General features: G+C 42.7%; 1 protein-coding gene across 4 annotated transcripts in view; it reads right to left on the bottom strand.

Moving 5' to 3' along the window:
* Positions 1-12,058, bottom strand: part of GABRR3 (gamma-aminobutyric acid type A receptor subunit rho3) — a 35,700-nt gene extending 23,642 nt beyond the window's left edge. For 2 of the 4 annotated variants that reach the window (XM_069025510.1, XM_069025538.1), the window contains exons 1-2: positions 11,642-12,058; positions 4,623-5,132 (exon numbers count right to left, since the gene is read on the bottom strand). In XM_069025510.1, coding sequence (XP_068881611.1) covers positions 4,623-4,750 — 128 coding nt within the window. In that variant the 5' untranslated portion in view covers positions 4,751-5,132; positions 11,642-12,058. Of the gene's footprint in view, positions 1-4,622; positions 5,133-7,969; positions 8,095-10,923; positions 11,003-11,641 lie in introns of those variants that run through there. The other 2 variants (XM_069025520.1, XM_069025529.1) reach the window with 2 other exon arrangements.
* Positions 12,059-15,162: the final 3,104 nt, after the last annotated feature.

Genomic DNA, 15,162 nt, shown 5'->3' with positions numbered 1-15,162 from the left:
GAAAAGGAAAATAGGTTTATATGCAGAGACATATTTTTATGGTACTTGGAAGGAATTTCATGGACACTGGTAACACTCCATCTGTAAAGGCACCAAAACTTAATAAAATTTTCTAAGATAATTAAAAAATAATACACTTCTCCTTCACATTTTTTCTCCTTTTGCTGCTCCCCCAGCCCAAGGCTAAGAAGTGTTCTCCAGCAGATACTCCTTTAACATCAGCATCTGGGCTCCAGATGTTGCTCCCTGGCTAAGAGTTACAGAATTAAATTCTCCTCACTGCAGCACTGAAGTTATTTAACTGTTGATTCAAAGGGAGTTTCGTGCATGTATTTGTTTACTCCAAATAAATCTAACTATTCATCAGCACTACAGTATTGTGAAATCACCAGCAGGTGTTTTCTTGAGTGCTCCTTCCCATGGTACCAATCCCATTAAAAAGCGGGAGAAACAGATCAGACTAGCCTGAGTCTCAGAAAAGCTTCCTGAGATCAGTAAACTTTCCATTCTTACAGAAGCACAGCAAAAACACAGATCATATTTCAGTGGCCTGGCACTCTGGTCTCCTGATTGTGCAGATCTGAGCAGCACACCACAGTCTAGGGGTGTGAATACAGCCATTGATTCTACACATTCATGGTATGGCAGATGTCAGGCAGTGGTGTTTGAGAGGAAAAGCCCACACAGAATTCCAGAACCATTTAGGTTGGAAAAGACCTTTAAGATCATCGAGTCCAACCATTCACCCAGCCCTGCCACATTCACTGTTAAACCATGTCCCTAGGTGCCACACCTACACATCTTTTAAACACCTCCAGAGTTGGTGGGCGAATCAAGCCCTTTCATGGGCAGCCTGGTCCAGGGCTTGACAGCCCTTTTGGTGAAGAAATTTTGGTGAAACCATTAGCAGATGGTTTGGTGAAACCATTAGAAGACAGATGCACCTAAGGAAAGGAAATCTCTATTTACATCTCTCCGGTAGTAGTAACAAAGGGAACTCTGACAGATGCCTTGGTATTGGTACAGATCTGGGCAATGATAATTACTTCTTGATCTCTGTGAGGCACATGCTCAAGAAATTACTGCTTTCAGTTATAGCTGTGCTTTCCATGACTGTATCCCAGGCAAGGTTTTACATTATGCAGATTAAATGGCAATCTATGATTACATTCCAAAAGAGGTCATAAAAAGCACTTGAAGTGTTTCAGCTCACATAGGGAATTCACTCTTGTTGGTACTTATATATTAAATTAATGGGAGCACTAACGTTTTGGCTGAAAAAAAGTGAGGAATACTGTTTTGACACTTCCCCACCCAATACTGTTGCATGGACCTTGGCATTTGCCAGAGCTCTCAAAGAGCAGTTAGTCACTGCCTACAAAACCAAAGCAGCTAATTCAGAATTAATTAACAATGGACAAAGATGTGTTGGGATTTTAAAGACAAATTTAGCTGCTCCTACCTAGCCTTGAAAACCATTAGCAAATGAAAGGTAAAAGGTCTGCTCAAGGGTACTTAGACCATTTTTGGTTAAAGCATTTAATCACTTAATGCCATCAGTGTAGCTCCATAAACCAATAGCATTCGTGGGATTGATGTGGTTGTGTCCCATCTGGTTGTCTTTAACTTACCAGGCTATCCAAAGTTCTTGATGGTTCAAGGAGGAATCAGACAAGTTCATGGAAAAGAAAGCCACTGAATATCACTGAATCTGCAGAAATTACATCCAACACAGGATGTTGCTGGGGGAATTTGGTGACTTGATACAGCTGTGAATATTAGGGGAAAATATCTTGTTTGCCCTGTCCTTATTCATCCAAGCTTGTGCTTGCAAGCCCTTGTTATAAACTCAGTATAGTAGTACGGGGATCCCTGGAAAGATCCTTCTTGCCTGTTCTTCTGTTTCAGAGCTCTGCTAATGATATGGTAAAAGTTCTTGTAGGAAACTAGAGAAAGGTTTTTTTCCCTAGCACCCTTTCATATGCAGAATGAAACTAGGTAAGTTTATAAAAAGAACACTATTAAGGTCCCTTTTATGGAAAGAAGACCCTGGATGTCATGGCCATAAGTTTCTTTCCAGAGCTGTGTCCCCAAGATACTCTGGCTACTACTAAATCAAAGGTATCCAAAAGGTAGAAGTTACAGAAATCTTATTCCAAGGGGAGTCTGTGGGGTTATCCAGCAGTGTGACCTCTTAAATGTTTTCATACATTTATCAAGTCTTGAAGCCCAGATAAATGAAATAATCAAAATTGTACAGTTCTCTCTCACACACATGAAAATGCATTTCTAATTGTTCAGTAACATCAGCAATATGTACTGTCAAAAAACCTAATATTTTGACAATCAAATGTTTTGTTCTTTGCTATAGGAAATGGACCATGACAATAATCGCTTTCTCATGTACTTTTGGTTAATGCTTTAAAATCTTCTTTACAGGAGAATGCAGACAAATAGCTTTGGAGGGAGAATTGGGTTACTCTATTAAAACAGTGGAACTTGTAGGTTAAGTAACATTTTCACATGGGATTCTTTTTAAAAGGCCACCCATTTAACCAAGGCCATCTGTCAGCTGTGTCCTTGATAACCCTAGTGCTGGCTGAAAGATTTTTCCCCAGAGAGAAAAAGATGCTGGTGGAAATTCAGACCCTGTTGCAATGTATCGGAGGATAATGCAGCCTTTAGAACAAAAGCAGAGAATGAAACAAAGAGAAATTAAACACATTTGGATCCTCTGCAGAGAAAAGCTGATTTGCAGCTGTTAAGCTTTAGGATCCCCTGTGGCTCAGATTCTGCAGTCTTCTTCCTGGTTCAAAATCACCAGGACCTGGGAAATGAGGATGTGGGATGCCAAAGGATGCCTTATGTAAAGAAAACTGCCACGCCAGGCAGCACCAGATGAGAATGCAGGGCTGGCATTCCTCCTCGTTCCTATTCTCTCCTTCTGATAACACACTTGTGCCTGTCTCACAGGACTGTCACATGGATCCATTGCATGTACCAGCAGAGATTTGTGACAATGGAGAGGACACTGTGCTAACATTGATATTGCAAGAGGATGTTCAGCAGGATGCCACAAAATTTCCTGTCTCCTACCACCAGGTTTCCCTCTTGCTTTGTGATTTTTTTATGCCAATGATGGAGCAACTGCTCTCAGCTATGGCAGAACAGGATAAATGCAAACAACATCAGCATATGCTCCCCTCTTAGCACAGACAAAAGTGTACCAGCTGAGCTTAAAATAGACCTTCCTTGCCACTACCACTAACAAGGTATTTTATTCTGTTTCCATTCAATTCTTCCTGAGACTGCTTCCTGAGACTAGCAAAGCACCAGATTAAACTTTATGTTGATACTGGGGCTAGTTCTGTTTATTTTCCTTTGTTGTTACAAATAACTGTGCACCAGCACTCCGTTTGAAACAGCCTGCTGAAGAGCCATTCTTTTCATGAGCTTTTGGCTTGCACCAAACTTGGACCCATAACTTCGAATAGAAACTCAGAAGTACTGAGTGACACAGCACCTCTGGGCACCTCTGTTGTGTCATCTGTTACCTTGCATTGCTAAACAGGATTTTATCAAGACATGTAGGGTTCCAGAGACATTTCACTGCTGGATCATTGCATGAGAAGTGATACATGAGGTTAACAGCTGTACACCTGCTGCAAAGCATGCAACTTGAGGAAAAAAAACCACAGCTTAAACACATCAGAGGAGCCCAGATATGTTAACTTTTCATCAATATGTGATATTGTACAAATAAACTATTTGTACACTGCTGATTTTGGGGGGGGCGGGGGGGGGGGGGGACAAGCACACTGAAAAACCTAAGTTATATCTCCTCTCCTTCCTTAAATGGAGCTAGTTATTTCCAAGAAAGAGAATTTTTCTTGAATTATCACTGGCAGCCATTGGTCTGTTTACACAGTATTAGATTAATCTGGAAACAGGTTGAGAGACCTGACATGGCAGATGTGAGCTGCCTTCATAGGGGAAAAGCACTGACACTTTGCCCAGAAATGTACAGGTAAAAACCTCTGCATTCATTTTCAACCAGCTACTCAACTGGAAAGACTAAGAACAGAGACAATCTTCAATGTCTAAAAGCATTAAGTATATTCCAGAAAGGGAACACTCTGTGTCATCACTACAAATAAGGTGTCATTCACCTCATTTAGTGCCATTAAAAAGTCTTCTGTATTTTTATAGTGGAGCCATCCTGCTGTTTAGGTAATGGAAGTCACTTTGTGACACTGGCACAGGACTTTGGAAGGCATTTCTGCTTCTTATGATGGGAGTTACAGAGCAAGAATACTTGAAACATCACAGCAATAGTCTGGTAGCCTTGTATCACACCAGGTAAAAGAGCTGCGTGTGGGTGTGAGTGGGTACATAACTGCATATATATGAAGCATTCATGAAATCACAATATGACATGTCTGGTTATGAAAAATTAATTAACAGTTCACCATTTCTTTGTTGGGAACACCCTATCAAAACTATGCATTCTATACAGCCAGAAACTGGAAGAACAGGACAGTGAACCAAAGTGGTGTGTTGAAAGGTAGCTGACAGCATGAAGTTTACCAGATGAACACAGACAGATAAAGTCTCTTTCTTACCTGTTATGTTTTCTTGAGAATGACATTTGTTGCCGACGATGAAGACGGTGATGCTGACTGTGAGAACTGTGTAGCACTGCTGTTGGCCATAGGCAGGTGAGGAACAGAAGTTTCATGACCAGGACCATCTCTTCCAAAAGACAAATGCACCTGATCACCCAATCCACCTTGCTGACTTCTTATTTTTAGTGTTTTTACCGTTTAGAAACAGCATAGCATACAAAAGATGCACGAGAAGCAAGGCATCACTGAAGAGAGAAGACAGGGGCATCCCAGTTCTGATGTCCTCGCCGAGTTCCCCTCATATTTTGGCAAATCATAAATATTCCCTCAGCTCTACATCCCTGCAGCATCTGCTGTCCAACCAGAAGCACCTTGTTTTCAGCACTGTGGTAGGTAGGGCAGTTTGCTTGGCCAGGCTGCTTTCCTCTGATCCATTGCTGCCACTCTCTCAGCAAAGGCGCGTTTTTAAATTCTCCATCACCCGCTCAGTAACCTCTTCAACATAGCCTGTGCAGGCAAAGTGATGTCAAACATTTAATCTCCCTTAAATCCCACACAAAACCATACAAAAATCTGCTTTAATGACAAAGGTCTCTAAATTAATCTTGCTCTCTATATGTGTGTATCTGCTCAAAACCATCTTCTGCACAGATCAAGCTCTTTTGTTAACTGGCTACATTGCCCTGTCTTCCCAACCATTAACATCAATTCTGGCTCTGCGAGCTGCCAGCATTTTGTCCACACACACACTTCCTTCTGAACAGGACAATATCACAGTACAAGCCCAAACTAAAACTGAACTCCTGTTTTGATATTCCCCAATACCAGAAAATACAATTTTCCCCCTATCCTTTTTTTTCTTCTATTTACTAAGCTCTGCAGCTATTTAATTCATCCTAAATTTACAAGGTATGTGCATGTCTAAGATCCAGCATCCTTCCACCAACTCTAATTTTATCTTTATCTCATTTAGCCTGCCCTACCTGTTCAATAGAAGGTTGAATTGCAAAACATTTTATTAACAAAGTGTTGCTTAAGCAATAACTTGCACATGGCAGCTAGAAATGATGGTAAGATTTCTTAGAGGCTTAAAACTGGGCAATATTGGGGACACATCTTCTTAGATTGATTTAGGCACAGTCAAATTTATCCTTTTCAAGCCATCAGCAAGTTCAGTCATTATTAAAACTGATAGCATACATTTATTTTTCTTTATCTAGAAAATCAGAGATTTGAACTTGAAAGTTTAGGAAATGGAAACACCCCATCTAACAGATGCAGGAGTAATTTGTATCTCCTAGGAGGAGGCTTCTTCCCAAGTAAGACAAATGCAGGGATAAAACCAAGCCCAGCACCATATCTGCTGAGACTATTAGCACCCTGGACAATAATTCTGTGATGTGGGCATCTACCTTCTCAGAAGCTCCCTGAGATTCCCAACTAACTTCATCTGGGCCAAGAAATAATTCTCAGATGCAAATGATTTCCAGGTGGAGGTTACTGCTGGACAGCTAACTCCCACTGCTAGACTGAATTTGGTGGCCTAAGATCAAAGGCTTTCAACCCTACTATCCACCTCATTCAGCTGTTTAATAGTTTAATCCTCTCCTGTTCAGCAAACTTATGGAAGATCATTTGCAGCCTGGCCCAGGGACAGTCTGATAGTGCTTCTGGTGTATTCCCAGGGTGGAGTTTCTAGATACAGTAAACATGAGCTGCAGTTAATAAGACCTGTAACAGGTTCCATTAATTTTCACTATCATTTGGGTGGGAAAAGGAAAATAAAACAGTAACTCTAATGAGAATTTATTCCACGTGGAGATAAATCCCAGTTCCTGAGCCAATCTGGTTAAGTTCTCTAGTCTCACCCAGCCCACTGATTAAATTATATATGCGAAAAAAACCAAGAGCCTCCGGATCCTCTTCTTTCCCCACCCAAGCACAGGCCCAACAGTAGCAGCAAATGAAATAAAAAGCAAACTATACTGCAGGCTGTCTGATAAATATGTTACCACATTTCTGCATGTCTGGCTACCTGCACATCCATCAGAGATAACTCATTTCCAACCATTTTCCTCAGCTATAAAAGAATAACATTTATATGCTGTCTTCCCTGCTAATTCTAGATCCCATTGTTTCCAGATACTGCAGAGAAAGACGTGTTTTAGATGTTAATACAACCCTTAGCTGAAACCACTGGCTGTTATCCCCACTAAGCAGGAGACATGGAATGGGGAGAGAGAGGATGGTTGCTGAGGTTTATCCACCAAGAGCTCTGTAGGGGACCTGTGGTTACACCATGTCATACTAATGTAGAAACGTGTTGATTTTGTGTGCTGACCTCAAGGAAGTCAAAGGAGTCCATTAAAAATAAACAAGTAAAAATTGCTTTGTGGATTTCTTTTCCAGCTGGAAAAGGGAGTGCTGAGAAGCCCTACTCCAGAGATCTGGCTGTGCAGAATGACTGGCATGCCTCTGGCCAAGCTGCAGATGCATGTCCCTCCCTCCAGGAGTGGGGAGTTTTTAACAGACACGGGAAATTAGATGGTGTTTCCTTGAGCTATCAGCACCCCACTGCTTTATTACTCCTGGCTGTAGCAACAACGTTAGCACTAAACTGTGCTGCTGAAAAGACTGCTTCATGGAGGATTTCCAAAACATGCTGAATGTTCCTTTGACTATCCCTGCTAAAACCAGCTTTAGTCAATGCATTGAGACATATTCCACCACCTTCACCTATCTGATGTCATAAATATACCATGGGAGACCTTGCCTAAGCACACTGAAAATCTAAGCACTACCCCTCTCTCCTAGGGCATATTTCCAGAAATAGTCTAGCCCACACACGTGGAGACTCCAGGAGGAACTCCTGCAGAGGGGAATCAAAAACACTGACATTGATGGGCGTGAGTATCAGTGGGGGCAAATCCACAGCAGCAGGGTTTCTTCATGCTGGACCTGTTTTTATTTCCTCTGGGGAATGGAGCACTACACAGAGCAGATTATAATATCACTATAAATTACCATTAAGAAAACAGGTTAATCTCCTAAGCATTTGCCAGTAATAAATTCTAAAAGGATCCCTCTTTGGAGAAGAATAAAAACAAGATAATACACTTTGCTTGAATTGGGCAAGTTGCTGACCAGTTCCTGTGTTTTAAACATGGAGCATTGTCTCTCTGCTATCAATAAAATTATTTCTTTAAAATGATCTGTAGCCTATTAAAAGTCTGCCATGCTTATCTTTCCTGGACAAAACCCAGCACATGGTAACAATGCATCAGCTCACTAGAACAGTTTGCAAACAAGCAAGCAAGGAAAAGAAGCAAAGGTGAATACACCACCTGGTATCAGAAAATGAGATGCCTTCTTTTAGTCAGCAAAATAAAACATCCCTTCTGGTAACTGCAATCTGGAACTGCAGACCCCTCTCCACCACAGATCACAGAGCAAAGCAGACTGACAACCACTATTATAAAAACAAGAACAGGAGAATACCAGGGATGAAGAAATGCTTCAGAGTATGGAATTTTGCAGAAAATCTGATCACACCTAAAGGCCATTTTAAACATATGGAGATGAAAGACCACAGCACACACTAGCACTTTTCAATCTGTAAATTAGCTACAGCGAGAAGAGACACAATGTGGGATGGGGAGTGTAGGTTTACATGGCATGTATTTTTTTATTCTCCTAATCAGAGAATGAAATACAAAGAAGAAAACATTAATAAGTCTCCTAAGAGGCACTCACTTCTTATAAACAACCAGCAAATCACAAAAAGCAATTAACCACATCCATGACTGTGAGAGTGTGAATGCAGTACAGCAGCACAGGAATAGGCAGCATTTTGCTTTTCTATGGTAACAGACTCACTGCAGAGCACTTACCATTTGTATCATGGTGACTTACAAAATTAATGTTAGAATTAAGGACAGTTTGTCCTGCTTATATTAACACAAATGACAAACCAAGTTTCCAGAATAAGATAACCATTCACATTTCCCAACAGGATGAAGTGGGAGGAAAGCAGAGACTGAGAATTATTATTCCAGTTTGCAGATCTCAGAATAGAGCAAGTACCTTTTCTTCTCATTACAGAACAAGCACTTGTTATTTTTCATTAAGGTAAAGTGCAGTTCATTAAAAGTACAGGTCATCTAAACAACTGCATGAACACAGCTGTCGTGTGATATGAGGTCTCCTTGGGTGTCCAAGAATCCATTCACAAATAGGGCATGGGACCTGTACAAAGTTTGCAGCTTTTGAGAGCAGAGCTGGACAGTTTCCACTAAAATGGCAAAAGACTGAAGACCAAATTCCACTCCTGAGACTTGTCCAGTTTCTTATTGTCTCTGTCCACTGCCTATTCATCGGAAGGAGTATTTTAAAATAGTGTGGGATCCTGATAAGACCATACTCCACCAAAGGCAGGTGTATTTTCCCATATAAAACAGCCTCTTAATACCAGGCTTGAACAGACTACTCTGTTTGGTACAAGGGTCTTTCCTGCTCTTCCTTCAATTTACAAAACTCAGGCTTCTCTTTGCTCTAGAGCTGTGTTGGCTACACACTTTTTTTGTACAATCAGACACTTGGTTTGAAAGAGTGACAAGAACGACAGAGAAAAACCACACACTTCCCTGATTCTTTGCATTCCCCATTTCCAGAGCCTCTAAATCAGGGATTCTTTCGTTTCATCATTTTGCCCTGGACAGGACAATCACTGAATTAATTTCATCCCTAAATCCCCTTACTACATCAACAATTCTGAAAGTAGAACAATCAGTTTTACTGCCTCTGGTTAAGGAACATCTGCATCTTGAGGGTGATCTCTGGCAAAACAAGCAGCCACATTCTTCCCATATTTTCACTTCTCAGAGCCTCAGTGGCAGAAAACTTTGCCTTTCTGCCACCTCATGCTGACCAAAGGCATGGGATACAGCCACCCTAATCCTGCATGTGTGTCCATTTTTCTCCAGGAGCAGTTTCTGGAGTTTGTTTCTTTATTTCTGTAGGATTTTTTTTTTTAATCTTTTCGCCTCTTTTCCTGAGAGAGGGAGGATCAAGGGGATGACCCTTAAGCCCCAGCAATTCTCAGAAAGGGAGTGTTTGCAGCAGCACAGTGTATCCCCAAGAAGAAGGCTACTTTGCCATATGTATGGCCTGAACACTGTGCTTCAATCCCAAAAGCAATATACACTGCATGAGATTATTTTTTTCCCTTATTTCCTCAGCAGTCTCTCATCAGTGCTTACCAGTCAGATCCTAACTGCTACCTGAAGTTCTTTTGGCTCATTTCCCCCCACAGACTGAAACAAAACAATTCAGCAACCATGTTTACTCTCTTCTTGCTGCCTAGCTGATGTTTATTAAGTGTTTTCTCCAACACTCCCTGTTTGCCAGGAGTCAACAATATATCTCTGATGGGAACTAATTTATGAAAAGTATTGCATCTCTACAAAGCTCCTTTCTGTCACCAATGAACATGAGGAGAAAAAAACATGTTGAATAGTGGAAAAAAAATATGCCTTTCAGCTTTGGCACTGCAAACTTTTTCATCTTACAGTGAAAATAGAGACAGATTTATTGATTAAAGTCTGATCTCTACAGGTCACAAAACAGCTTCAAAAGCCATCAGTCACAACTCTCAGTGGCTGTTTTCCAGACTTTTCTTTCCCATTGATATCTTCCAGAGAAACATATGTTAACATCACAGAGCAGGTGCTCATTCCAAACTGGGAAGCCATTTTTTACTACGTGAGTTGTACTCCTAAGGAAGTATATATTCAAGTTTATATATATTTGAGACTTAAGAGGTGGTAACCATATTTGTGTTTTCTAAGGCTTTATGACTTCTGTTTTCCTAGTGCTGACAAAATAATGTCGTTCTAAAGCAATAAACATCTGAACAATTCACATTTAAATCTTGAAGGAGAGAGAAGCTAAGTGACGGAACAGCAGCAGAGAAGGTTGGTCAGAAGTTTGCTTATAGAATCACAGAATGGTTTGGGTTGAAAATGACCTTAAAGACCATCTCATTCCAACCCCCCTGCCAAGGGCAGGGACACCTCCCACTAGACCAGGTTTTCAAAACCTCAACCTGTCCTTGAACAGTGCCAGGGATGGGGTATCAGCCCAGCTTCTCTGGGAAGCCTGTGCCAGTGCCTCACCACCCTCACAGGGAGGAGTTTCTTCATAAAGCTCTAGTACTTGTCCAAGCTCTAGTGCTCCTGTTAATCATTTCCCTGTTAACAAGATAATGCCCTACAAATGTCTGGGCTGGGAGATACATTACAGGTGTGCTGGCTATGGCATGTTCCATCCCTAGAAGATATGTAAAGTACAGCTGAGATCCCCAACAAAATGGAGCAACTTCACAGCAAGATCACCCTGCTGTGATGCCTTCAGTGCAGAAATCCTGACCTGGTAATTGCCTTCAGGTGCAAGGAAAGCTGACAGGGATTCTAGAATGTGTCAGTATGGCTTTCTGTAAGACAAAAAAAGTCTTGGAGAAATCCAAAGCGACAGGTCTTCCAGTTCTGCCGCCTCACCCTTCAGTGACAATATGGCACTCAAGACCAACCACCTCTCCTTTTGTCTCCTTTTTACTTTCATGGGGAAAAAAACCCAGGGTTGCTCACTATTTCACAAACCCCTTTGTTGTCCACAAAAATCAGATTCATTACCCAGTGTGCAACACACTAGTAATTACACACTGAGAGAGACACTGATGTTTACTTCAGAGCTGTACAAGCCTGGCTGCTCCCTGGTATTCCACAAATCAAGCACCCCAACTATCAAAAGTCTTCAGTATTTATACATATTAGCAAACAAATGAATTAGTGTTCACTGGCTACAAGTAACATAGTTCTCTTATTAATTAGCATTCTGTCTTCTCTTAGTTAATGATTCTCTCACTTCCAATGCTAACTGATCCATATGCTCAGTCCTTCCCTTCTTTTGGGTCGGTGGTCACTGAGTCAGTGGTCACCATCTGCCCCTCCCAGGATTACCTTTTAATCATGTGGAGCTGATTTCAGCAGAATTGATGAGTCGGCTTTATTGGTTTCTTCCTTATCTTGTGGGTTCTGACAAGTGTCCTTGTTGTCAGTAAATTCTGCATTCTCTGTGTCTGCTATCAGTGGCGCATCCTTCTTCTCGAGCTTTGTTAACCTGCCCCTACATCTCAGAGCATTAAAACACGTCGAGCCCTAAACCTAAACAGGACAATTCATTTGTCTTTCTAACACCTTGGCATCACTTGGCGCTTGCTCTCTGTTTCAGGGATTAAATCGCCTTTCTTCTTGAGTACTCTTGAAAGATTACAAAGATCAAACATCAGAGAACATCTCTTCTTAATAAAAATTTTACATGTTCCACATTTTCCAACACTTTTCCAGCATACGCGGCTAAACCGCGGGTGTCTCCGCACGGACGCCCCCAGCAGCGCCCTCAGGCAGCGCGAGCCCTTGCGCACCGACATGGCGGCCGTTCCCGCCGAGCGGCCGCGAGATGGCAGCGCCCACCGCCCCACCCGCAGCCTCGCCGGCAGCCGCGGCTCGGGGCTCCCTCTGGCAGGGAAGGGAAGGATGAGGGCGGAGATGCCCTGTCCCGCCCGCGGCTCCGGTGGGGAAGGCGGTGAGGGGCGAGAAGGGCTGGGGGAGAAGGAGAGGAAATGGCCGCCGCTGGCGGCAGCGCAGGGAGGGCGGCCTCTCAGCGCACCTGAGGGAGCGCGGCCGCGTGCGGAGGATGGTGCGGGGCGAAAGGCCAGTGGGCAGAAAGTATAAGATGATAAAAAGCGAAGGGGGCAGCAGCGGTGGGGAGGGGAAATGCGATTGTGAAGCTGGCCGAATGTTCAAAAGGATCCCACATCACGAGTCCATGTCCAGCAGCCTGGTGTTCCTCTAAGTACCTTCCCTGATGTTCCTTACAGTCCCTTAGCACAAAAATCAAACAGGTTATGGTGACTGTAATCGTAATCCTTCAGTAATCCTCGGTATATTTTATGGTGCAAGAGACCATTGGAAGTCATTTAAAGTTGAAATAAAGGCAGCAGCTTCACAAAGTATGACAAGAAGGTAGGAAGGGGAGCAGAGGGAGTTTAAATGGACTTCTGGGAAATGAGACCATGAGAAAAAGGTGAAGGCCTTCATTAGTAAGAAATGAGCACAACCCCATACAAATCATTTAGTATTGGGAATAGCCTATTTAGTTTCTGTACATTAAGAATGTTTTAGTTCTTGATAGTACACAGGAGGGGTCTGCTCAGGAATGGTGTTCCTGGCCACAGCCTGAAGCAGCAGCATCCATAGCAGCCTGCAGCAGGGAGCTCCACAGCCTCCTTACCCAGCGCAGGGATAAACACCTCCCTCCTTCTACTCATCCTGGACATGCTGCTGCCACCACCTCTTAGTGGCATTCTTTGTGCTTTGTTTTGATCCTTATTTACTTGAGGATTTCTTGTGTTGGAGACCTTACATACTTTAATCTATTGACTGCAATAGGTCCCAATTTCTCCAAGTCCTTGTAATTCACGTTGGGCATAGGGTGACACAGGCCCCAGCCCAGATGCTGGGTTGTGCCATCAGGCTCAAACACATCCTCCACAGTTGTATAACCTGACCCAGACACGGTGTCCTAGTATCGTATGGCCCCTGCCAGGTTACATAAGGTGACACACCATCTGCACTGACATCTGTGACCTGATGCAGGTGGCATCACTCTGCAGCACATGTTAAGAAGGGGAGGAGGCTCCTTACAGCCCACGTCCTTTTTTTCACTTTTAATCTGATTACCTCAGCACAAGGCATTCCTAGCGACTGTGTTGGCGAGGGCCAACATAGCAGGCATTTTGCCCCCAAACTTCAAAAGTTGTCAGGTGAGAAAATTCTTCAGATAAGAAATGCTATTTTGCTTGCCTCCTATTTTGTTAGTCCTGAGATGTCACGTTTAAGATTTTCCAACAGAGTGGAAAAGTAAGAGTAAAAAAACAAGAGTAAACAAAGTTTTGTTTTACAGGCAGTGTGGGTCTGCCAACTATTAAATTACAGCCTGTTCTAGACCTACAGTGTTCAGAAGGAAGATGGTAAATTTGCTAGGTATTCCTGTGGCAGTCACCATAGTGTGTGGACTTGGAGAATATGAAGAAGAAAAAAAAAAAGCTTGGGAAATGCAGAGCTACTCCAGCACCCCGAGATGGCAGGAGCGTGATTAATACTGTTTTGATGGAGGAATGTATGTGCAAAGTCTGGCTGAGACATTTCCAGAAGTATGAGCTAACGGAGACTTGACCTTGGGTCCTAGTCAAAAATTAGGCTAATTTTTAGGGGCACTGTCTTTATGCTTCTTTTTGAATAAACACTGAGTTGACTAAAACCTGTAGCAAAGCCCTGGGTTTTACAGGCTCAGGGATTCTAAGAAACCTCTCCAGTATTTCTGAAGTGGATTTTTTTTTTCCTGTAACAAAGGAGCTTCACTCAGCACACGGAGAAGAACGTGCAGCTGTTATCAATGCACACACCACTGTGTAACTCACTTGATCAGCAGGAGATATCTCCCAGCCCCAGAGCAGGCAGGGTCTCCAACACACCCAGAGTTAAGGTCAGCAGCCTCAATCCACACCCCTCAACTCCCAGCTCCACCAGCGTCTCACTAACACACCCCACGGACATGTGCTGATGGATTACTGGGGGTGTGGGTGCCTCTCACCAGTGGTGACAACGAGGGGTTTTATTCATAGGTGTTTGTAAAAAAGATCACACTGAAAATACGTGTGGTGAGAGCCATCCCCGTTTGCATCAGTGAGTCTCATCCCGCTGCACCCTGGGAGCTCTGAGCAAGAGGCAAGAAGCTCAGGGCTCCATTTTGCAATTTATGAAATGTCAGGGAATGATTGTCTCACTGAAAAAAAAAAAAAATCATTTATCTCTTTTCTGCTTTTCACAACGCTTCTGCTCCCTCTTTGTTTTTCAGGCTGCAGATCAAGGTGTTCAGCAATAGAGAAAAGTGTAGAGAGTCCAGCATATCACGATTCAATGCAACAGAGAGACAGAGTCAATTATTAAACCCTGGGCAGCCTGCAGGGCTTTCAGCACTGGGTAAGGAAAGCTGTTTGAAAAGCTACTTTCTCTCCTGCAGCATTAAGTGAACATACATAATTTGTGGGTTTTAGGGTATTTGTAGTTGGGAGCTGGGCAAACATCATGCTTGGTGTCCATAGAATTTCCAGCCCTTCTGTTGTCAGTTCCCTGATCCTGCAGGATCTTAGCTCCAGTCTGTATAAAGCCAGTGTAAAAAACCCATATATTAACACAAACACTACTACTACAGCAGGAATGAGGTAGGCAGCTATATCAGTGCTGCTAAATACTTTTCCTTACTAAACTTTAGATCACCAATGCTCTGATATGAAGCCTTATCTATAGGAGGAAAATATAGGGTTTAGAAAGATTGTACTTCATCACCTAAAGTCAGCCTGAAAGTGCAGCTATGCAAATTGAAGTAAAAAGCAGTCATGAAGCTTAACATCTACTCA

Source organism: Aphelocoma coerulescens, chromosome 1 (assembly GCF_041296385.1).
Source record: "Aphelocoma coerulescens isolate FSJ_1873_10779 chromosome 1, UR_Acoe_1.0, whole genome shotgun sequence".
Classification (NCBI taxonomy): Eukaryota; Metazoa; Chordata; class Aves; order Passeriformes; family Corvidae; genus Aphelocoma; species Aphelocoma coerulescens.
The sequence above is the reverse complement of the archived record's forward strand: the minus strand, read 5'-3'. Positions and strand labels throughout refer to the sequence as shown.